We start from the raw sequence: 25,029 nt of genomic DNA, 5'->3' as shown, positions 1-25,029 counted from the left end.
GATTAAAAATGATACTGAGACAAACAGGGCACTAGCACACTGATAACAAATCAATAAATAACAAAATTAATCATGCAGTATCCGAGGTTAATATTGGTCAATTTGATATTGATGGTATTCACTTTGTTGATCGAATCAATGTTAATACTCACCACATAGTGTCCAATGCTGTCACTGTTAATGAGCGATTACAGTATCGGCAGAGTTCTAGAGTAAAGATTTACTTTCTTACAGCTTTTCATCTGTAGTACAAGCACAACAATGGTGATCAATGAAGATCCCATATGATCTGTACATGTGTCTCAGTTCAAAGAATCATGATAATCACCACTGTATTTATAACACTGAAATATTGAATATAAACTCTTGTTTTCCCTCATGTGCAGAGAATGTAACTTAACATATTCGAGGCAATGTTGACAAATGCAGATGTGTCACTTTTATGTACGCAGCAACCTTTGTGATTATCAGATCTCGATGCTTTTGGCCTCTTATACAAAGAAAACAAGTGTGGTTCAAATGTAGAGTTTTCAATAGTTGACATTATCATATATTACATCTGCTGCAGCCTCCTTTCAACAAAACCCTCTCTTCATCTGCATGGCAGTCTGTTGCATTATTGTCTCTGTGGCTGTGGTGTGTAATAAAATATGCTGTCAGATTGAATCCTTACGTTACCTCTTAGTAATGTAGAGAAAATATGCAACATTGAGCAACGACTCACATGTGCAGCCCATAATATTTAAAAAGAGTACGGAAAATATTGATCTATGTTTTTGGTGTTTTTAGTTTTTAGTAGGCTGCTACCACCTCCAGTCACAGGGTGCACACGCTGGAGAAACACACACACACAACTTCGAGCATACAAATAGGGTTAACATCATGAATGTGCCTGTTGCCAGGGAAACGGTTGTCAAGGGGTTGCCAGGGAGCCACCCACATGCTATAGTCCTAACAGTATACACACCCATATAAAGTTGCAGATATAGAGAATCTGTGTTTTCTAACCTAGGATGGTAAAAGTGACTGCAGGCTTTAGCCCGTAGTGAATACGTCAGTGTGAGTCCCTGCAGGAGGCCGCAGCTCTTTCATTTCATGCATGAGGGACCTCTCTTCTGCCTCTTGTTATTTCTCTGCTCACCACTCATCCCCCAAAAGAGGAAATTAATAAAAACCAGAGCAGAGAATACAACAGAACAAAGAGAGGGGTTCACGTAGAGGAAATTGGATCCTAATCGTGAAATGTAAGTGCTTTGCTATTTAGGACATGAGGCAATTCACACCTATCATTAAAACGCCTTTTGGGTGATTGGATTGCAATCGGATGGTGCTTGACCAGATGAGGGTAAAGTTAAGTTCACCCAGAATGCACTGAGGATGGATTGCGATCCAATCAGCCAAACCGCCTTCGCCGGTGGTCAGGGACACATTGTGACCACATTGAACACACAAGTGTTAATGCAGTTTTCTCGTCATTTCACATACTACACAAGGTGGACGGAAATACGTCATCACTATTCCAAACCAGTGAGGTAGCAACAAGCAGCTATTGGCCAGCACACACTTCTCCTCATTTAACAATGGACATTATTCAAGACACTCGACTGAACTCTTTCTTCTGCTACCATCATCAATAAAGATAAGGGATTCACAGTGTGTGACCTTGTATGGTTGGGATCATGGACAGACCCTTTATTTCCCCAGTTTGGCCTTTCCATGACTTTGGTGGAAGTTAACCAAGGTCTCATCAGTCCATAGAATTGTGTTCCAGAGCTTTTGCTGCTCACCTGTTCTTCTTTGTATGTTGCTGCAAGTGGGATGTATGTTGTGGAACGGCCTCTATGTTTCCTTCACCCCTGTCCTGTGGAGGTCAGTGCTAAAGTCACTGACTGTTGTATTTGTTTGTGTTCTTCAGCGCTTACAATGTTTGTGTCATCACCCGCTATCGTTGTCCTTGGTTTACCAGCGCGAAGTTGCTCGGCACTCACCTTCTTTCTTCTTCAGGACATTCACGATTGTTGTATTTGTTACACCAATCCTTCTTTTATCTGCTTCAAAATAGCTTGATTTTCTCCCATACACTGCTCACTGGTCTTCATTTTGGTTTCAGCCTTTCAAACCCAAGGGACAAACCAGGAAGATAAGACGTATTCATTGTTTGAACAATCAACCAAAAAGGAAACACCTTGGCAACATATGTCACAAGTTTTCTTAACGTAAATACCAGTAAATAAAAGTTGAAATTCCTCACTATTCTTTCATATCCATCTTTTGACCTTAAACCCAAGTGTCTTCAGTGTGCAAAGGGATTGGCCAATATTTTTTGGAGCAGACTGTAATGAGTCCTGGATGAACAGGATAGAGTCAACAATGTGTCACGTTAAGGTGTCGACATACGTCTGCCTTTGTGTTCATGCAAATGACACGAGACATCCTTACACACTCGTTCATACACACACAGAAAGACCACTTAAAAAAGTATGCTTGGCACACAGATCCTCCAGGAGAATGTTAATGAACTCAGGAATGTGTGTTGTTGGCAGAACAACACACATTATGTCACCTTGGCATTTATCTAGAGATGCTCATTCCGTACTTTGAAATCTTGCTGCTTGGGTGTTGGGTGTTCCTTTTTCTTTTCAATGGGAAGGAGTGTGGCGCCTTAATGGACTTGATAATGGGGATCTCTCTTGTGACAGCCATTACCGCCTGAGTTTAATGTGCACTCTCCAGGTAGTATGTTGACATTTTCAGCTTGGCACATCCAAAGGCTTGGCTTGTCACGCATGCTGGTCCTATGAGTCCAGCCTTCCAAGGATAATGAGCTCATTTGTTTTTCTACAGGACAGTGCTAATGTTAAGAAGAGACCCAATAGATCGGGAAGACTTTTCTTCTCCTGAAGACAGAGCCATTACCTTTATGCCGTGAATTGTTCTAAATTACGTAGTCCCAATCCTCAGCCACATTTGTATTCAGTTAGGGATTTAACTCTGGATGTGCGTGTTGAAAGCACAGGCTCATTATTTGATGGGTCAAGGTTACATGTGCAAGATGAGAGTAGAAGCATAGCAGACGTTTTTTCCACCAAACGGATAACATGTTGTCACACTGGAAGAAGCAAAACCACACATTACATGTTGAAGAACATAAATCATGCTTTTACTTTTACTTAGAATATAGTGATTGACGTTAAAAACAGACATTCCTAATTATAGGTACTCACTGTGAATAGCAAATGGATAATGGATAAGCCGCTGGCTGTTGATTGTTTTTGTACAACCAGTGCATGGGAATTTCAGATAATGAAAGAAAGTGAAGACAGATTACCAAATCGTTTAGAGTGAAGGAGAGAGAAATAAAACTTTGACTCATTTCCATTAATAAACAGCCTAATGCACGATGTACCTAAATTCTTCCATGTGACTTGTAAAAGCTGAAAAACATTATTTAGAACAGAGGCTGTTGTCACTCTTACATTTTTCCAACACTTTATCTCATTTTCAGACCTGAATTTGATTAAGGTTTGCCTCCTTCAACACATGGTGGATTTACAGCACTCAGGAAGGAAAAAGTAGAAGTGATAAGCATCAGCTAAGCAGACTGATCTTGCAAAGAGCGACACTTAATCACATTCAGTGGTAATGGGAACAGCCGGCATCATACCCTGTGCATTTTAAAATCTGATAGCTGAAGTCTTTCCTTTTATCAGTTTACTGCATATTTATTTAAATGAGATGATACATTTTAAGATGTAAAACATGGCGAATGCGTTGTTTTATTCAAATTACTTCTTATTTCCGACAGATTAAGGAGGATTATCTATGCATTTGGAATTTTCTAGATTGCTGTGTATTTTGGCCAATATAATCAATGTTCCAATTATTAATTATTACCTGTAATGACCTTAAATAGTCACAAGTCCAGTATTTACTGATGCTCAGTCCTGGTTTGGTCCACAGACTGTTCTGAATATATTGGATCTTTTGCGCCCTATATGTCAAAATCTACTCATCAGATAAATGCATTATACAGTCATTTATATTATTATATATTTATATTGCTAAAACCCGAGCAAATCAGAGCTTGGATTGGCAAACTAAAGTAACGTGATTAAAATGTCTGGAAGGTCTTGCAGAGTCTCAAAGGAATTGAGAGTTTAAAGAATCCCCTCAGGAACCCATGTAATTTGAATATGACAAATCTTTGATTTTAAATTCTCTGTCTCCAGCCCTTTCGAGGCTGAAGTAACGAGCACATCCACTGTACATGTCATATGTGAAAGCTTTATCTGAAGCACTTGTCACTGCTTTTAGTTTCTGTGGAGATTTACCACGGGGTGCAGGGACGTTTCTTACAGCCCAGAACCAGTGCCAGAGGCTACAATTCAAAGGTCTGGCGTCTTGACATCTCAGTGACATATTGCTCAACTCAGCAGAGTGAAACAATATTCTTAACACATCAAACTGATTAAACACCAGTGACAAAGACGTTTTTTTACTATAAATCAGGTCTCAGGAAACGATGGTGGTGGATCTTGATGTACGTGAACGTCAATCTGCTATTAGGCTTGAATATGGACACATGTCCGGCTTCCTTCAAGCTGTGGGAGCAGGTGGCTGTGATCTTGTGCCAACATGAGCCTCATTGGAGCTGGTGGCGTGTTTGCAGTATTATGGCCAACGTACTGTGGAAGCTGCAGTCAATCGCCAATGCTACTGTTTGGTAAATGCAACGTCATTGCAACGGAGGATAGCACTGGTGATCTCTGAGAAGATCTGACCGACACTCTTCATTGAAGCGAACTTAAATTTAAACTTGATTTAAATTCAAATGTAACATATATATATATATATATTAGTTTGAGGAGTATTAAAGGGAATTTGGATCATAATGAGACACATTGTGTTTTTTGTGAGGCCACAGTCAGACTGTGCTTATTGCCAAACAAGGATGTTATGTGTGATCTCCAGAGAACTTTTCAGGACAACCACTGAACAAATGTTTGTGTGGTGACCAGACATCCTGAAGTAAATATATTGGTACGTCTCTATATGTTTCTGCTTTTCTGCCTAACAAGCAGTGCTCCTGGCCCCTGTTGTGTTATAATAATGTTTGCTTCTTGTCATCTATGGTGTTATTGTCTTCAGCAAAACATGACGCATTATGTTGTTATTCTTATCTTATTTCCACCTCCTTCAATCAAGTCTCTGCAGAAAATATTGTTGTGCTCCCATTAAACTATCCAACCTTTCAACCTTCCAAACAAAGGTACACAAAACTCAGCTTAGCCGGTGGTCGCTACGTTAACAATGCACACCGCTGCCAAAATATAAACACAAACAATTACGTGACAACTTGCGCCAGCCATTACACTGTCACATTACACTTTCCCCCTTAGAAACAAGTGAGCTGTGACCCTCTGCTGTGTAGTGTTTTCCACTTGGAACTAACAACCAACTGTGGTCCCTCTCGGCCTGCGGTCGTGTCCTCTTGACATCCAAAGACCAATGAGTCACATCCGTCCAAAGATGTGGAAAACCGAAGCTCAGCGTAGCAGCTGCTTATGGTATTATATTGCTAATTGAAGTGTCTTTGCTTTAACCCTAATAAAATCCAGGATTTATTTCTTATTTATTACTACTCAAGTCCTCTTCAAATTATTTTAGCCCCAATCCAAATCTTTTCATTTTTGGGTACCTGCTGATACAGAGTCTGATCCCAATACAAAATGTATGTTATGTAATTAAATAGCCTGTATCTGACCTGCATAACCTAATTAATCTCCCATGCATCGTTTTATGAGCATCTTCATCCACATACTGAAGGTCGTTGTTGGAGAAATATGAAGTCTCTGAGCTCAATTTAATGACATGATATGAATGTAAGTTCCATTTGGATTAAAACCATCCTTGACGGTTACATGAAGCAAAATGCTAAGATGTCTCACAACTGCACAAAGTTCACTGATGGCTGTACAGTGATGTCGCAGAGTGCCTGTTGTTCACAAATTATCTTTGACAAGTAGTGACGGTGGCGTTCACACAAAAAACAACGACAGCCAAGTGTAGCACTGTCATCAAGTTAATTACAGCTGATATGATGAACAACCAGCACGTTTGTTATTTAAACCAGCGACAGTGATGCTCAGCACAAGAAAAACATTTAATAACTGCAGCCCAATGTTTTCTAGTACGCACTGCTCAAGCTAATGGTTTTATTAGCATCGCAGCTGAGCGAACCTATAGGCTTAGGTCCTCGTCGTCGTCGGTTACAATGTTTCTCTACTGAGTTGGCATATGACAATTCAGTAGACATCGCCCCAACCCTAATACAGACATATTGTGTTAACTTCTAAAACGAACTCACAGTTGGCAAAAGAACTACAACTTCAATCTGTGAATTGTCAGGAGAGAACTATAAATCAGTCAGGCACTTTAAGAGATTATACTCCTGAGCCCCTAAACCACCTCTTTACTCTGTTATCACATAAACCACATGTTGGGCCTGTCAAGGAAATTAAAGAATGAAGGTCCGGGAAAGGATAGTTGGGAATTCAGTCCGGCTGAAGTTGCCATTTGGGTGTGATTTTAAAGAAAAGGCATAGTGTTGCCCTTTGTTAACTTTTCACGCAATCATTGGTTTTGCCTTATTCAAAGAAAAATATAAAAAGATTTGTACTCAATCCTCCAACACTGTTTTCTCATATTCTACAGCTGAAGCATAAAGTAGGAGAGGATCCCAGACTGAACGCATGGTCATTCATTATTTATCTCGTATGGTTGTGGTGTTGCTCAGGATGCAGATGGTCTAAGAACGACAGGAACAGATTGCGATAAAGAACATAAAAGGTGAGACGAAGGCAAACACAGAGGGTTGAGATGACAAAGAGAAGTGAGACATGCAGACGTGGAGAATGAGTTTGGAGGACGACAAAGAAAGAGATGATATCAGAGCAAATGACACATTACCAAGAGAGCGTGAGATGTTTCCTAATTCCAGCACAGGGGCAAACACCCAGCCTGTCCCAGTCCCAGTGGTGGATGAGTCATGATTATCCTCCGACAGTGCTATCCTTCTTGATGACACCATCTGAATCTGGCATCTCAAAACCCAAACATATGTTTGCCATAGAACAGCCAGGCTCCTTCCCTAGTCACCTGTTTCAACATTCAGCACAGTGCTGCCAATGGAGCACTTCATCAACCACGGCAACTGCTGCGTGTCAGCTGTATAGGGGCGAGCACCGTTGTGTATGCAAAAGACTATGCTATGCACATTACACTGACCATATTAGCCCTGGAAGGAACTGGTTGTGCTAAGTTGATGAGAGAACAAGTGACAGAGTCCAGCACACTGTGGGAAAGAAAGAGGGAGTCGAGCTAGAATGAGGAAACGCAGACTGGTGGAGATCTGTTGAAATGGTTTAATCAAAGTGCAATTCCAGAGTAACACGTTCCTTTTTTTTAACACAGAGACACAAAGATGATCTTGGAGGTAAACCCATAATCTTATATTTAATAGGTTTAGACCCCCCATGTCTGCTCTGAGGAGGAGACCAAAAGCTCAGTGCTGCAGGGGAAAAGGATTCAGTCAGTACAAATTGTTCCACAGCTGAATGTGATGCCATGAGACATGGTAGCTAGTTGCATCACATGTTGGTGTTGTTGTTTGTATCATTGTCTGGTGGCATCAGTTTCTGTGTCGGGATAGCAGCCAGTGACACAGCACTTTTCCGAGAAGTGTGCACTGGGTGTGTCTCTCCCCAGTGCAACAATTCTCCCCAGTTTTTGTTTTGTTCTTTTTCTTTCTTTACTTTGTTAACTAAATTTATGAGGAGTGGATTCAGCTGCATTAGGTCATGCTCTCCTCCCCGGCTGCAGAGATTTAGACTGCAGGCCTTTTGCTGTCACGTCCCCTCGGGTAGCAGCAGTCGAAAAATATCCCGAGCATAAATTTCACATGGCGCAGCAGCTATCTTCTTTTGTCAGCTCCGATGTCAGAAATAATAAGAACCAGCTCTCATAAGTATATTTAACATAGGGGCCCAGGCGAGGAGACATGAAAGCACCACAGAACAAACTGGGTCTCATTGTCAAGCCACGAACCATTTTGATGTTCAATATACTCTTTTTTCTTTTTCTGATTGATTGAAGCCTCTGCAGCAGAGAACACAAAGCAGCAGGCGTAACATAAAGCCTCACACAAAAAGAGTGACAGAAAACTACAAAACATTGTCTCCGCCTTTGCAAGCCACAAAGCTTTATACTGTATATGACTGTTGTACATAATGGTCCGTTCGATTTCGCATAGAGTAAAGCAGCAGCTCTTTGAGCTTGGAAGGCCGGTCCTTCCATGGTGCAGGTCGGATAACATTAAAATGTCTGCAATGGGTTCTTTTATACACACGACGGGAGAATTCACGTTATTACAGTTCAATATTTGAGAAAAGTGGTTTAAAAAAGGCCTGCAAGACCACGTTCAATGCACCGATTGGGAAGATTCTCCAAATGAGGAGGACTCGGACGAACCGATGGATTTTTTGGGGCCGAGTTCATTAAGTACTTTTTTCTATTCACTTGCTGTGTTTTTTATTACTATTTCATAGTATTGTTTTACTTCTTACTCTCCTCTGCTCTCCTGAGTGTATTTCCCTGCGAGGATCCATGTGGGAATCAATAAAGCTTTTCTGATTCTGAGTTTTCCTGATAAGAAAAAGATTTAGTGTAGCATAGTTTAAAACACCTGCAGAGACACAAAGTTTGGTGGAGTTGGTGGAGCCATCTCAGAAGTCTATAAAGAGACACTCAAGAGACACTGACTTTTGAAATCTTGCTTCATTTTGGAAATGGAGGATAGAAATGTTGACGTGTTAATTTCAAAAAGATCAACATATATCTCTGTAACGCCTTGAGGGAGTTTCTTCTTATTTGGCACAAACATCCTCTCTGACTCAAGGGTGAACTAATTTAACTTTGGAAGTCAAAAACATATCTTTGGCCGGAAAAACAGGAACAAATTGGCGACGTGATGACATTTTGCAAAGGCTCAAAGGTGAATTTCGCTGTGACATCACAACGTTCTGCAGAAATACTTGTGGCCTTTATTAAACATCATGACTCAGAAACAGAAGAGATTGTCACCATATTTCCTGGGATTAAAGTTTTCTGTCACTACAGCAGAACTCCATTACATAGATATTCTAAGTATTTCTGCGCTAAAATGGATGAACAGAATAACTATGCTGAGGGTTCTCTACCAGTCTGGAGAGAGAGCAGATCCTATATTTGATATAAGACAATATCTTTTCTCAGACTTAGATTTAAACAAACCCTTTACATTTCAGGATTAGGCAGCTGCATGTTCATTTATTACAACAGTTTGTTTTGGGGGTTTTTATCCAGCAAGTACTGCAGTATTTTACCACGTTGCATCATGGGTTGTATGTAGCATTATTGTGTTGCTAGGCTTGTAAGTGTTTTCAACTCCTTCCATTGTGACTGCGTCAGGGTTATTGAGCCTCGCAAGTGTTCTGTCAGCGTGTTTGTTTGTCCAGATTAACCTGCAGGAGTGTTTTATTTTTTATTTTGAAGGCATCATGTAACATGCTCTGCTGCAGAGAGGAAACAAAATCACGAGGAGTGAAAAGAAAATTTGTTCTCAGCATCTCCTGTCGTCTTTACTGAAAGAAATCAGCCGGGGAGAGAAATCTGTCAAGCAGCCGAAAAACTGCGTCTGTCACAGATGACGAGCTCAAAAAGACTGGAGTGTGAAAAATTGTAACTGTCAGAGAAAATAATGTTGCGAGAGGGATGACGGTGCGAGTGATCGACCCCCTACAGCAGGGGTATTCAACTAAAATTTAAAGAGGTCCAGTTAGAGAAAATTTCTTGAAGCAAAGGTCCGGAAGATCATAATGTCTAACTATTTAGTGTGATATATATTTAAGTAGCCTAGTAGTTGTATCAACATCTGCATGTACTAAATACCTGACTGTCAAATCAAATGAATTCAGTACGATTCAAAAACTTTTGGACAATATTTATTGTCACGTAACAAAGAACTGAACATATATGTATGATTGCAGATATGTATAATGTTCTCTCATTAACTAAATAAAAGTAGGGCTGCATTTCAAAATAAGAGAAAATAAATAAAATGTCGCCCCATCAGGTTTTAAATCATAACCTTCTGTTTTGGCTGTAGGTCCGGGTCCGTACGGGACGGCTTCTGGGTCCGGACCCGGACCGCGGTCCGCCTGTTAGTGACCTCTGATCTAGTGAAACATCGGTAGAACAGACACAACTAAGTGGAGTATTTTTTTAATTCTTTTTTAACAGTTGTGACAGAAAATGGTTCAAGAAAACATTTCATGCAGACTTTTTTTTTTGTTTGGATGTGGTAAACTGGAGCTCCCAGAGTGAATCCACACCCCTTCAGCAGAAGACACGTATATGCACGTCCTCATTTAAAGCATTAGAATTTCTACCGTTTAAAGAATCTGCTCAAAGAGGAGAAGAATCTGGACATTCTGCCGGGTTTTTTGGACATGTGGCTTTCCATAGAGGCGGCGATTCTTTTCTCGACCTCTGGTTCTTTTCGATAAATGGAAAGCAGCAGCGTTTCTGGACAGTCCCACATCTTACACAGGTCCTTGAACACGGCCTTGTGGAGGACATTGATTATATCTGGGGACATGTCTAAGTCAATGTCTTGGACTTCGGCCCATGTTTTTTCAAACAGGTATTGAGTGAGGTGTATTGATTCGTCACACAAGTTCACTTTGGACTTTGCATACACTCGAGTGACGAACAGGTCAATGACGAGATTGACATACATCTTTTTGCGGGGCTCTGCCCGTTCCGTTGCACTGTTGATCTCTGAGACCGGAGATCCTACGATGGGCTCAATCTCCATTAAAGCGGAGGTCACCCTCTTGGTGTAGTCACCGGCCTGTTTTGAGAACCACCAGTTCATCAATGGCAGGAAATTGATCACTCTCTCCTTTATGTCCGCGTACATCTTTTTGTGGGACTTAGGAACAGACACTTTCGTCACTTCAGCTGGACTCGCCCCTAAAATGTCAGTTGTGACGTACCTATAGAGGACATCGGTAAGGACGGGGGCGTTTGCAGGTGAAACTCTGTCCTTGGTCTCTGTCAGAAGCAGAGACTCCACACTATCCATCAGAGACTTGACTGACTCACTGCTCGGGACTTGGGTCTCCTTACCGAACTTCTTCCTGACTTGTGTCCCCATCTTGAGCATCGATGCTGTCGCCAAAAACTTTGCAAAAAGCTTCTTGATCCTCTTCCCCACTCCTTTCCAAAACTTCTTGTTGCTCTTTGAGGATTTGGAGCCTCTACTCGAATCAGATGATCTGACGCTCTCCTCTTCACTAATTATCTGATAGATTTCATCTGCAGCAGCTTTAAACTCCAGAGAAGATTCAGATATCAGCCCACTCAGGTCAGATTCGGACATTTCATCCACAAAGGGCTCGATGATGTCGCTCACCTCCTTCCCAATGATTTCCTGGACGGCCTCACTTGTCCTATAGTCACTGCTGCGGACTGATGATTCTGAGGATGATGCTCTGTCAGAGCGAGAACTGCGTGATGAAGAGTCAGTGCGTGAAGAGGTTGAGGTTGTTTTACCCCGAGGAAGCTTGTTTAAAAGATCAAATGTCCTTTGACTACGCAGTCTTGGCTTGAACGAGCCCTCGATGTCACAAGCAGATTTCTTCAACACTTTGCAAAGACAACTGACCATTTTCTCAAGTTTGTTGGGTGTGGTCTGGTGACACTGTGGCGGTCCAGCGGATTCTGTGCTGGTGGAGTTGGAATGCAGGCTGGCGTTGACCCTCTCTGTCACCTCCTCTGCAAACAACTCTGTGAATTGATCCAAACTCTCAGAGCTGGTTGAGCTGCCCGGTGCTAAACTTTGGCAGAGTGCGTCTTCCAGACTGGACAAGACCTTTTCTACAGTCACGGACATGCCGTCATATCCAAGAGTCGTTAGCAGTTTGGAGGACACAGTCGATGTCATGTTCATGACAAGTTCTGCCAACAGAAACTTTGTGGCATTGTTCGGTGCCCCTAATTTTAACTGCCTCCACTCGTCCGCAGTAAGCTTGGTGAAGACATTGTCAATGTGCGGCCGAATAGCTTTGACTGTTATGTCGGGTAGCTCCAATTCAGTAGATGTATCCATTGTGAAGCTGAATCTTCTAAGAAACTCAGAAACTAAAATCGTATCTATTACTAAGTCTTACAAGCTCTTCTTAATTAATCCTCTTCTTAGTTTGGTTTATAGGCGAGTGGCAACCAACATCTTAGGATATTACCACCACTCATCAAAGGCATGTTAAAGGTCATAGCAAACAGCCTTTAGTCTGGCCTTTAGTTCAAAGCCATGTGGTAATATACACCTTGACCACCTTGTTGGTTCAACTAATTCTATTGCATTTATCACATGGTATCTCTTATTGCCCTATGTGATAAATGCAAAGTAGTAGTATGCACCTTGACATTGGTTGACTGACACCTGCCAATAAACCGAACAAAGAAGCAGCAGCAACGGATTTTATCTTAATTTCAATGAAAATGCAGAAATCTGCATATAACAATACAATAATAGTAGAATAAAATGAAGATTTATTTAACAAACTGCTTCCAGTTCTGTTTTGTATGTGAAAGCAGCTAAACACTCATACGAGTGTTTCAGACATGCACTGGAATCCAGACATTTTCCTGAAATCTTTCCAAGGGGCTGTGTTTGAGAAAGCAAATGTACTTGTCTGTTGTTCCAGACATTTTCTGGAACTTTTCCTCCCAGACCCCAAGTCAGTCCTTGTGAAAATACAGCTGGAGAAGATAGCGGGTGAGCGTGTTGATGACGTCTGTAACAGGCGACAGACGTAAAATTGGAACAATATAAATATCCCAGGATTAAAATGAGGAACCATACATGTAGAAAACACAAACGAAGTTGTAAACTTGGAAAGAAAGATTCAAGAGCATTTAGCAATAGGGGCCAACTTCGGTGTCTATGGGCTCATAAAAAAAAACACGTCATACGTCATGTCCTGCCTGGATATTTTCAATAATGTTCTGATCCCTGTTGCTGTTGTGAACACATCTGACCTGGATAATATCCTGCTGTGTTTTGCATATATGAAAAGTAAACTCCAGAAACTGTCCAGACAGTTAAAAAATATATCATTAAAAAATAGAATGTCTGATTTGTCACATCATCTCTTTCTGTAGGGCTGGGGTATTCAACTAAAATTTAAAGAGGTCCAGTTAGAGAAAATTTCTTGAAGCAAAGGTCCGGAAGATCATAATGTCTAACTATTTAGTGTGATATATATTTAAGTAGCCTAGTAGTTGTATCAACATCTGTATGTACTAAATACCTGACTGTCAAATCAAATGAATTCAGTACGATTCAAAAACTTTTGGACAATATTTATTGTCACGTAACAAAGAACTGAACATATATGTATGATTGCAGATATGTATAATGTTCTCTCATTAACTAAATAAAAGTAGGGCTGCATTTCAAAATAAGAGAAAATAAATAAAATGTGAAAATTGTGCATGTTCAAATAAAGGGCTTAACTTCAGAAAAATAAAATAAAGGGAGCAAAAGCTTGAATTTCCCTTTTTCTGTTTCACATCTTGACTCAAAAGTCTCAACCAATTTTACAGATAATAAATCTCAACACATCTTAACAATTGAACAGTTTTAGAATCACTTTCTTCCCCTCTTATATCCCACTCCCCCACTTTGTTCGTCTGTTTCTCTCCCTTTCTCTGTCTCACTCCTGTTTCTCAACTTTCTCCGTCTCACTCCTGTTTCTCAACTTTCTCCGTCTCACTCCTGTTTCTCTCCCTTTCTCCATCTCACTCCTCTGTATCTCTCCCTTTGTTTTCTCTACCTGTATCTCTATCTGTCTTTTTCTTTCTACCGTCTTTTCGTGTGTAACTTGCCTCTAACTCTCTCATCTGTCTGCACTGTAGAGTCGCAATGTTTACCGCCTGGAATGCACAGACTTGATTGGCTGAGTGGTATCACGTGGGATGGCTTAACTCGCATGCAATTGGTCTGTGCGTTTCCTCATCCGCTAAACCACTACCGTAAAGACTACAAAAGCTGCGCCGGTTACAAAAAGAGGCGCCCCATCAGGTTTTAAATCATAACCTTCTGTTTTGGCTGTAGGTCCGGGTCCGTACGGGACGGCTTCTGGGTCCGGACCCGGACCGCGGTCCGCCTGTTAGTGACCCCTGCCCTACAGTAACCAGAGAGCAAAGGATGATGGCTCAGCGCTCACTTCGTTAACGTGTTTGTTTTTGCTGCTGTTTCGGTTTCTATGGCTGCAGTTTGTTAAATGATGTTCAAAGAAAACTTACAAAGTCAGGTAACATTTGAATGCAGGACCAGTGCATTGGTCTCTTCTGCACTAAACAGGTCCTGTTGTTATTTTATCCACTCCCTGTATAGAAGCACGGACTGCGGTTCTTAGTCTATTCACACCTGTCAGTTGTCTGGAAGCTATAATTTACAGCAGCAAAATACTCCATCATAGTTCAGATGACACGGGCAGTCTTGGCATCAGTAGTATTGACGGGGATATGAACCCTTATCTGAGCCTGACAGCAGGAGTGCAGGCATGGGGGGGGGGGCTAAGGGTGTTTATCTTCCCAAAAGATGAGGGAAAGAACGAGAGAAAGCAATGAAGAGGCGCTTCATTTTTACAGGAGAGGTAGTATTACCGTGTTGAGCCAAGCTGTAGTCCAGCTACCGCGTGTTACCTGCTTGTTCCTTTCTGTGTGCTGAAGAGCTATTACGTTACAGGAAGCTGCCAAACACAAGAGGCTCTGCTCATAACGAGGAACTGACACAACATCCAGTCTCCTCTTATCGGAGGGATGTGGATCATTTAAGGCTCCTATGAATATTCAATCCAAACAAAAACTGCACTGTGTACCACTGTGTTCCCTGCTAAATACCTAAAAACCATCAATGACTAATTTATCAGTTGGGTTTCTCAATCCCGGTGCTTGATGTTGTCATCAGTTATGTGCTGTGAGGAGCTGAATATGATCCAGCACTGACAATCCACAAGGATATGTATGCAAATGTTCGGTGGAACTCGATTTTCTTCATACATATTTATTTTCCTGGCTACAAAACTGGACAAATTTAAGTACAAATTTATCAGTAGAGCCAATGTTCACTTTGCAAAAGCTGGAGAGATTAAAGTCTGATGTTGGTTTCCTTCAACTCTTTGTTTCATCATCTCTAATTTACATTATGAGGTAGAGCAACTTCCTTATCTCATGATTTCACTGTTAGATTTTAATATCTGGGGATAAAAGGAACAAAAAAACAGTATTTATCTGCCTTTGAAGCTGCACCTGATTAACACAAAACAGACTTTTCTTTCCACATCGTGTGATACGAGCCGTCTCGATTAGATCAGTGTTGCATCATTGTCGCGACAAGTTAGAGAGTGGTGTTGACAACATTGTAGAATTCATCCCAGCGGTGACTCTCTCTCTCTTTGAACCCTGAGATTGTGCTCTGAGTCAGAGCAAACTAAATGAGACTGTCTTATTTAGACTGTGAAATCACCCAGACAGCCCCAATTTGTGCCGTGTTCACTACAGCAGTGGTGTGGGGGGTTCATCTCATCCCTTCATATTACAGTGGTAAAATGAGGGCAAGGCACTGATGACTTCTTGTTTTCATGGGAAAACAGAGTGTGTGGGGGAGAAGTTGTCTTCTTCCAGCCTGGTGTCTTGATGATTATTTCCCCTCCGCCATTAGCACATAACAGAGCTGGTCTGATGAGGCGAGGACTTGAAGCAAAACGAAAAAAGGCTGTGTCCTCTGAGTTGATGAGACCTAATCTGAAAGGCAGATGTCCTTTTCGAGCCATTTCGGAGACGCTGCTGACGCTCGGCCAGCCTCTTTGCTGATTTGGAGACTGAATTTGCCGGCGGATGAGCAAAGATCCATGACGTCAATGTGATGGAGGTTTTTATCAGGGTTTAAAATGCAGTATTGGTTCAACCGTGTCTAAAAATTGAATTCACCTCCACAGTGTGCACCATCGATCAACCACATCGTTACTCAGAAGAAAATTGTTGTTTCTCCATGATGAGTTTGATTGATTAGTAAATCCCTTCTTTAAAAGAAACGATCTCCCCATTGTAACTCCTGTTAATTACACGTGTTGAAAATCTTTCAAAACCTTTTTAAAAGACATTTATTGAAATTAGTCCATAATATATGTAGTGATCATACATAACTGGTTTAAGAACATTTGATAAACATTATCCTGGTAAAGGAAGCTTTTCCCTTAAGGTGTATGTAAGAGTGCTGTTACTTGATGACGTTGGATGAGAGATAGCTTGCAGGAGATGAGTGATGGCCCCTGTCTACTTCAAAGGGAACATTTAAGAGTCATTATTCCACCATTATCATCCTTGCCAATGACTGTGGGCCCCTCCTCCCTCCTGTCACTGGGCTGTCTGCTGTATAATGGGCCCGGGTGTCCATTAGGAAGCCAAAATGGCTGCTGTCGCATTTTAGCCACACTTAACTAAAAGTGGCTGCGGAAAAGGGTGAATGGGCTCCGCAAGAAAGGGTTTCTGTTTGGATCACAGTTCCATCAGCAAGGTTACGAGTTTTCTTGGAACTGAAATAAAAGCTCAAAATGGTACTGCAGTATTTTTGGGTACATGATAGAAAATAAAGATTGAAAATATTTTCACAATTAATTTCATTTTAGTTTGATTTAGGGCTGCAACAAATGATCATATCAATTATTGGTTAATCTGTCCATTGTTTTACTTGCAGGATGATGTCTGTTGTCTAACAGTCCAAAAACCAAAAGTGATTCCATTCGAAATAATTTAAAACACAGAAAAACTAATTTCCGTGTTTTCAAACCAGAGAATATTTACCATTTAGTATTGAATTAGTTGTAAAACTCAAAGAAACAAATGACAAATCGTTTCAGGTCTAAAACACAGAGCCTGATCAATATGGATTTATTGCGACCAAGATGACGTTATCATACATTAACAATTATAAATGACAATAGAGAAAGACCTGCATTAACTTGCATTTAGAAAATAAACTTATATGTACATCTTATCTCCATTATTTAGTTTCTAAAACAGGAGTTTTCATATCGGCAAGAATAGACGCAAATAGGAACATGTCTGTGAAAAACACATAACGATAAATCCCTTGGGCTCTACTAATTTATATGTGTTTAGAATTGTACATGCAGCATCTTAACTGAATCCAGGCAGCAAACATCATATCACATCATACTTAGCCCTGTACAATTTGTTGTGAGGTGGTAAAGTATTAACAAACAGCAGCATCCAACAGGCACCAGCTCTGAGGAGCATTTGCAGTGAATGGTACAGTTTATTGTGGCGAACAGAGACATTCAGACGTTATATCAGTGTAAGAGGAGGCTCTGTGTTTGTATTACTGTCAGTCACACAGCTCCCTGCTGAGCGGAGCATTAGGATTTAACGCTGCACCACAGAATATTTGTCAAGTGGCCGACCGCACATGTCGGCCTTCACATTGAGTCTCATCCTGTCACACACACACACACACAGTCACACACACACACACACATGCAGACACACGTGTACTTCTACCTTTGTGAGGACACTCATTGTTATAAAGTATTCCCTATAGCCCCTTAATCATCACATTTATATACATAAACCCCAACCCTTACTGCATCCTAAACCTAATTCTAACCTCGACCTTAACCCTATGAAGCAGGTGTGTCACAGAGTCCTCACTCCGTATAAGAAATAATAGACAAACACGTCCTCCACGGAGACAGAAGTAGGAGGAGACCCACACACACACTCGACACTCAACAGTCTGACATCCGTACCTCTCCTCAGTATGTGTTTAGTTGTATGATTTACAGTGTCTTAATGTAGTGCTGTGCTTGAAGTCAGCGGATGATATTGTCATTTGTCACATTAATGGTCCTCCCCCTCTGCCACACACACAACCGATCACCTTCCTCTCCTCGCCCATCCTTCTCAGACCTCGTACCTCATCCTTAATGCGCTCTCGGCACAACCATCCTTTTTACGACACCTCCCCCTCCTCACCTCCTCTGGTATCACGTTGGATTCGGCTCAATGGTATCGTTACCTGCACACACTCATGTTATGTTCATGTTGTACCGACCTGGTGCTTCCTATAATGCTGAATACCAAGCGTTTGTATGATATAATGGGGTTTCGGACTGCAGTGCTGTTGCCTTGTGCTGAATTCCGCCTCGACATTGAAGTAGACTATATAATTAGGTGGTATTACGAAATGCAGCATATTTAATTGCAGTTTCGTACAATATGCTCAGCTGCTTGTGCTGCAGTTGTCAGGGCCCTGGTGTGTGAGACGCAGTGACTTGAATTATAAAGAAAGCTCTTGTCGTAGCCTGTCACAGGCAAAATTAGACCGCAGAGTCCCTCTGGTAGATGATTATGCAGCTCATGACAGAGACGGAGCTTAAAACTAAATGTGAGTTTAATATTCTACATCTAAACTGCAGTGCATTCGGATCTACATCGCTTTCTCTTGCCTGCTAATTGCCTGTTTCTGTGCCTTGCATCTTGAAAGCTGAGAGGATGCAAATATGTCAGGTCAAGAGTAACAGGGTCAAATATGATGTGTATGGGAGGAATATAAGCCGTGGTTGGAAGTGAGAAAGTCATATTGGTTTGAAATCTTTCTGGCAGGGTTTCTCTCTGTGTGTGTTTCCCGTTCTCGTTGTGTCTGTGTGGGTTTTCTCTGTGTTCTGCTTCCTCCCACAGAGCAAAGACACACAGATTGTGTTAATTGGAGACTCTTAATTGTCTGTAGGTGTGAATGTGAGAGTGAGTGGTTGCTTGTCTCCATATGTCCGCCCTGCGATATACTGACCTGTTCAGGGTGTGTACCCCACCTCTGGCTCCAGCTCCCCCCCGTGAACCTCTAAAGGAAAAGCAGTATAGACAATGGATGGATGAAATACATGTCCTGACTCTGTGAACAGGGGGTTTCAGTCTGAGTTAAAGGGGACATAGCATGCAAATTCCAGCATTTCTCGGCTGGTCAGCCCCATAGACTGTACATATAAGGTCAGCCCGCGATTCTGCTTTCTCCGCTTGTTGTTGTACCCGTTGAATGTCGGGGTTCGGGGTAAATGATGGTCTTCATAGCCCCCCACCTCTCTTTCTCTCTCTGTCTGTCTGCTTGTGTGCTTGTAGTGGATGGGCAGAGGGGGACATTTAATTATGTGATTGGGAAAATTAAAACTCCAGGACAACAGAAGGGAATACAAAGTATGGGATGCATATTTGATAATTTATATCATATAAAATATGTAATTTATATCGTTTAAAATCATGGGGGGAGAGGGGGGAGGGGGGAGCTGGCTCATTAGCATTTAAAGGAACAGGCACTCAAAACAGGTCACTCTGTGGAGGGCTGTTTTATACAGGGTAAAAAGGGTGCTGTTTGAAATGATCCTTGTGGTATTTTGACCAAAGTATGTTACAGACATTTCATTAAGACCCCAAGGAACCATATCAACTTGTGGTAAAATGGGCATGCTATGTCCCCTTTAAATAACTGATTTACGATCACAATTACTAGATATCAATTATCTGATATTTGTATTTGTCTGTTACAAAGAAAACCTTTTAAACTGTATTTACCTTGACACAGAACTGAGTGAAAGAAAAAGCAATGCACATTTGCTAAAAATGTGTTTCAAGTGCGTCTTGGGATCAAAAAATAAACTCCTTAATATTTAATATGCACTACATGCTGTCATTGACTTTTTAGGTTATTGATGAACCAGATCATTTGAACAGCATAATAATGAATGTCTAATAATCCGTATCACAGCAACCGAGACTATTTACTGTTATTAAATATTAACCACCACTTAGACAGAACATTGTTCACTAATGTATTAATGATGTCAGAGGTGGCATTTTCATCTTCAGAGGATATTTGGCGCTTTGTGCCGGCAGACACACTGACCTACCTCAAGAGGATCAAAAACAGATTTTGTCCAAATTACACGTGTAAATAAAAAATGTCGGGGACGTTAAGACCCGACACAGACATGACAAGCTTGTGTGTATAGAGTCTTAATCTGTGCTGGTTTACAGATTTACACCGTGTGCACATGGAGGGGAAGGGTGGAACAGTATTTGGTTTACAATCATGGGAGGCATAATTTTGCATCTAAACTCCAGCTGGGAATATTTTCGACTTGTTTTTATGACAGTTTCCTCCCACTCGCTCAACACCTTGGTTCTTTCTTTTTCTGAGGCACCGACACTGACTCCTGCAGCTCTCTGATTCATCGGCTGTTTTCAAGTGACTTTCACCTTTAGCGAGCGTTTCTGCTTTAATCAGCTGTCTCTCTTTTGTCTGGGGACAAAATTCACACATTATAATACTACTTCACTACCAATCCCCTCCTCTCTGTGATCTCGTCTCAACTGCAGAGGCTCAGATGTAATCCTAAGTAGGATACATAAAGAACCGTCTTGAATTCTTAAGCCGAGTTGAGCACACTTTCCTGAATAATGTGCAGCGATCTTAAAACGTGAAAACTGATTTTTTTAAATGAACATTTTTAATTGATTATAGTTGGGGTTTTAAATCTTTCAAATCGTATCTAACCATGTTTTATCTCTTTCCTTCTCTTTTTCTCATTTCTTTCTTAAATTTCACCACCTCTCATCCTCCATCTACCTCCATCTTTCCTCCTTTCGCTTCCTCCACCCTCTCTCTCTGTTTTGCTTCCCTCTGTCCAGCATGCGAGTTGATGAACCAGGGGATCCTCGCTCTTGTCACATCCACGGGCTGCGCCGCCGCGAGTGCCCTGCAGTCCCTGACGGACGCGATGCACATCCCCCATCTCTTCATCCAGAGGAACGGGGACGGCTCGCCCCGAACCGCCTGCCAGCTCAACCCCAGCCCGGACGGAGAGAGCTACACGCTGGCCGCCCGTCCGCCCGTTCGGATCAACGAAGTCCTGCTCAACTTAGTGTCTGAGCTGCACTGGCAGAAGTTCATCATCTTCTATGAGAGCGACTACGGTGAGTTGGGGCAAACGCGAGCGGCTGACGGCTGAATGTGTCCTATAAACATGGCATTTGCATGTAAGATGATCTCAGCTCTTTCATTTAAATGTAAATGCACCAAAACCATCTCATCTGGTAGGGTTATGCCCCCCCCCCCCTGCTGAAAAGAATGTGCCGAGTGGGAACTGAGATGTAAGAGCATCATCACTCACACACAGAGAGACACAAACACACACATAAACACAAACACACTCACAGACAGATACTGTTAAAATGCACATTGCTAAAAACGTCAATGTTCAGTAGAATTTCTAGAGAGTAACGACGTCTCTTTGCTGCTTTCAGCAATAAAAGCAGCTCCACGGCAAAGACAAGTCTGGGCTCATTTGTGCGACTCAAACCAGGGTGTGTCCCCACAGCACTTTGTTTATCCTGAAATGTTCTCTCCTGCTCCATTATTCTCACCATGACGCCTCAGCGGACTCGTCCTTTCTTGACCCACGTTTGGCAAAGACACAGGGCTGTGGATCGAAGAGTGACTGGCAAGGTAGCGCAAGGTCAGAGAGATGACAAGGGAGTATATTGCTGCATTGGCATTCCTCAGATGATACTTTGCCACTGCTGGCTAATCTTTTTACTACTTGGAAGAGTGCAATCGAGAAGGGAGTGTAAATCTGTTTTATTTTTTCAGTACACTGGAGCTACACTTGATATAGTGTATAGTAAAGCAAGCCCTCGAGGGAATGGGCCACAGCCAGCCACAGTCCCCATAACAAGCTTCCACATCACAGTGTGAGCCCCGCATATAGTCGGTGTTCCGTGTGACACGTATGTTGTTTCACATTTAATCTATCACATCTATCTTTTGGTTTGTTTATGACATCTTTGTAAAAGCTAAAAAGGAGCATCTTTCTCTACGGTCTGACTGCGGTAGACTTTAAATCAAGTGAGGACATTTTGACATTATGTCAGATGAGCTGGAGCGGCACTCAGTAAAGCGAGAGCCTCCACCAGGGCCCAACAGTCTCATTCAATTCAATGTAGCCTCACAAAATTTTGTAGATATTAGTTCTCTAATGTGCCAGATAGTTATTTCTCATCAAGATCCATGAATTACTCCCTGGATCTGCCCCCTGATCCAGGTATACATACCCAGCCACATATGCAACCCATACCGCATCCTTCTACAGAGTTTCATGGTAATTTTTTACGTAATCTTTCTTACGAACAAACCAACCAACAAACAAACGGACTGCGGTGCAAACACAACTTTCTTGGCGGAGGCAACCAGCACGTGTGTCATCAGTGCATTTGCTGTTAAAGGGAGAGTTCACCGAAAATGTTTAATTCACTCATCTACTCACCACCATGTCGATGGAGGGGTGGGTGGAGACTCAGGGGTAAACAGCATTGCAGCCATATCCAATACAATAGAAGTAAATGGGGACCCCTTCTTGTACATGCCTCCAAACTGCTCCAAATTCGACTTGAAATGGTGTAATTTACATCAAGTTTTTAGGCTAAATGTCCACAACTCTGTTTACCCCTGAAACTCCAGACGTGTTGTGTGGACTCAAACGCTTCACCCACCCCTCCATCGGCATAGTGGTGAGTAGATAATAAGTGAAATTTCATTTTCGTTGAACTATCACTTTAAAGCATCACATTCTCAAACAACTAGAGCTTAAAATGATTATTTATATCGAAGTTACAGCTATGATTCTCCCCTTTGCCTCAACCCACATCAGAGCTGATGAACTCTCTCCATCATCATTTTCTTTTATGTATGTTTAAATTACTCATTAACTTTTTAAATGAATAGACATTAACAAAGCTCAATGTTAAACCTGGACGCTGTGTTTCGTTGGCAGTTCTCCAAATGGACAGTGATTACAAGGACGTGATCACTTGAATCTATTGTTCCAATATCAGAGCCACTGATCCCTGACCTGTCTATACTAAAAGTACTGACGGAGACAAATCTGCTGTGTAAACTGAGTGAGGTGGAGAGTAATGTGTGTACTCTCTTGCTTACTGCTTTGGAAATGTCACAGTGATTGGATGCAAATTAATTTTGTGCATGGTCAGATATGCGCCACATATCAAGACCCCTTCAGTATAACTTTTGTTCCTCTTCAAAAGGAGAAGTTAGTGTCTGGATGTTAATGTTAACCAAGGTCACTGCTATTTATTGTTTCCCCAGCCAGGAGCAATCTGCCCTCCCTCCCTCTCCCATCTCTACATGTGGCCTTTCGAGAGCAGTCTTATTCGAAATCAGGATGCAGCATCTTTATCGTGGGCAAACTTTAACTGCCAGAAGAACACCAATTTGCATTTTAAGAACATTTCAAGCTGTTTTTCCTCTGGTTCCCTTCGCATCAGGAACTCTTTATTTACAAGATCTAACGCCAGCACAGCGCCCAGTAACCCCCACTCCCAACTCCAGGGAGACGGAACCTATGTCTAAGAAGTGAAGGCTCAGTTTAACTAGGCAGTGATTTTGAGAGAAAAAAATAATGTTGGCCCTAACAAAATAGCCTTTTTTATTTAAAGTCTGCTAAATTAGTTGCTACGAAGGCGGCTCCATTGACATTTGTGCTTGTGTTACACTGTTTAACTTTGTACTCGTTTGATTAAGGAATGTAGCAGCTAATTAGGATCCTCATCACAGAGCAGTCAAAATACCCATGGTGCATGCGTGGAAGCTGCACTACAGTGACCCACACCGCTGCCTAGAGACAAGAGCTCTGCCGGCAAATCTGTGTTGGCATTAAGTGAATGTTGAATTCATACTTAACATGTGTGAATGCGGGAGAAACAGCTGCTGCAGTTCACCCAGATTTACTCAGATTGTGTTTGTGTGCGTTGTGGTAATGAGGATGTGTTTATTGTGTTTAAATTGTGCACTGGTGCTTTCAGTAGGTCTGTGATTGACGAAAAACATTGGAGAACACCAAGTTTGTACAAGGAATCATCGAGGTTACAGGAGCGTTAGGGAGACACCAGTCAGGTACTGTGTGTGTGTGTGTGTGCACATAGTCGAAGAAGTCCAATCAGAAGAAATGCCATCTCATTTCTAATCCACGATTCTGCTGCACTTTAATTAGAGAGAAATCCACTGCATCAAAACTTGCGCTTCTTCTCTCGCAAAGAGTCTGAATCGCCCCATGAATGGTGCATTATCTTTGCTTTCTCCATCAATCAATGACAAGGCGGCGTTACCCATCAGGACATGAATCCAGAATGGCAGAAAACTGGCAGTGGAATGGAGCGAAAGAAAGACAGTGAAGAATGAGTGAGGGAAAAGTTTGGATTAGATCAAAAAAAAAATAAAGGAATCTAGAAAAAATTGCTGATAACAGGAGAGAAACAATTCTAACATTTTCAGAACTGTGCAGCCCCATTAGAGACCATCTTGTGAGTTACACTCGCACTGAAAACTGGATTTTATTGTGGCTTTGTGTGTGTGAGTATGTGTGTTTGTTGACTGCAGACTGGCTTTACTCACAGTTACTTGCCAACTGCCTGGAGTTAGAGATCTTTAAAAAAAAGAAAATCCGCTTGACAGCTGGTGTCCAGGCGAAGGACAGTTCCACCATAATTCCCCCATATACGCCACCATCATTACCCCCACACACTTAATGTCACTGTCAGTCCTGAAAATCTTCCTTCAAAACTCCACATGTGACAGCAGCAGAAAGGACGCCGTGCTCCCTCTCTTTCTCCTGCTAATCTGCTCGCCATTTTCCGCTCTCTGGTGTTCCCAATGGTCTCTGACTTTGGGGCCATGCGGGCTGGGGTTGACCGCCACTAGCACCGAGTTGGAGGTCAGCACCTGGAGGCTCTAGCAGATGAGGAGATTAAGCTGGAAGTGGATGTGAGGTACAT

At 41.8% G+C, this 25,029-nt stretch overlaps 1 protein-coding gene across 4 annotated transcripts in view; it reads left to right on the top strand.

The window, feature by feature from the left end:
* The window catches only part of grid1a (glutamate receptor, ionotropic, delta 1a), a 213,343-nt gene that overhangs the window by 110,203 nt on the left and 78,111 nt on the right, over positions 1-25,029 (top strand). For all 4 annotated transcript variants that reach the window (XM_035173508.2, XM_035173509.2, XM_035173506.2 and 1 more), the window contains exon 3: positions 20,872-21,156. In XM_035173508.2, coding sequence (XP_035029399.1) covers positions 20,872-21,156 — 285 coding nt within the window. The remainder of the gene's footprint in view (positions 1-20,871; positions 21,157-25,029) is intronic.

Source organism: Hippoglossus stenolepis, chromosome 12 (genome assembly GCF_022539355.2).
Source record: "Hippoglossus stenolepis isolate QCI-W04-F060 chromosome 12, HSTE1.2, whole genome shotgun sequence".
NCBI lineage: Eukaryota > Metazoa > Chordata > Actinopteri > Pleuronectiformes > Pleuronectidae > Hippoglossus > Hippoglossus stenolepis.
The sequence above is the reverse complement of the archived record's forward strand: the minus strand, read 5'-3'. Positions and strand labels throughout refer to the sequence as shown.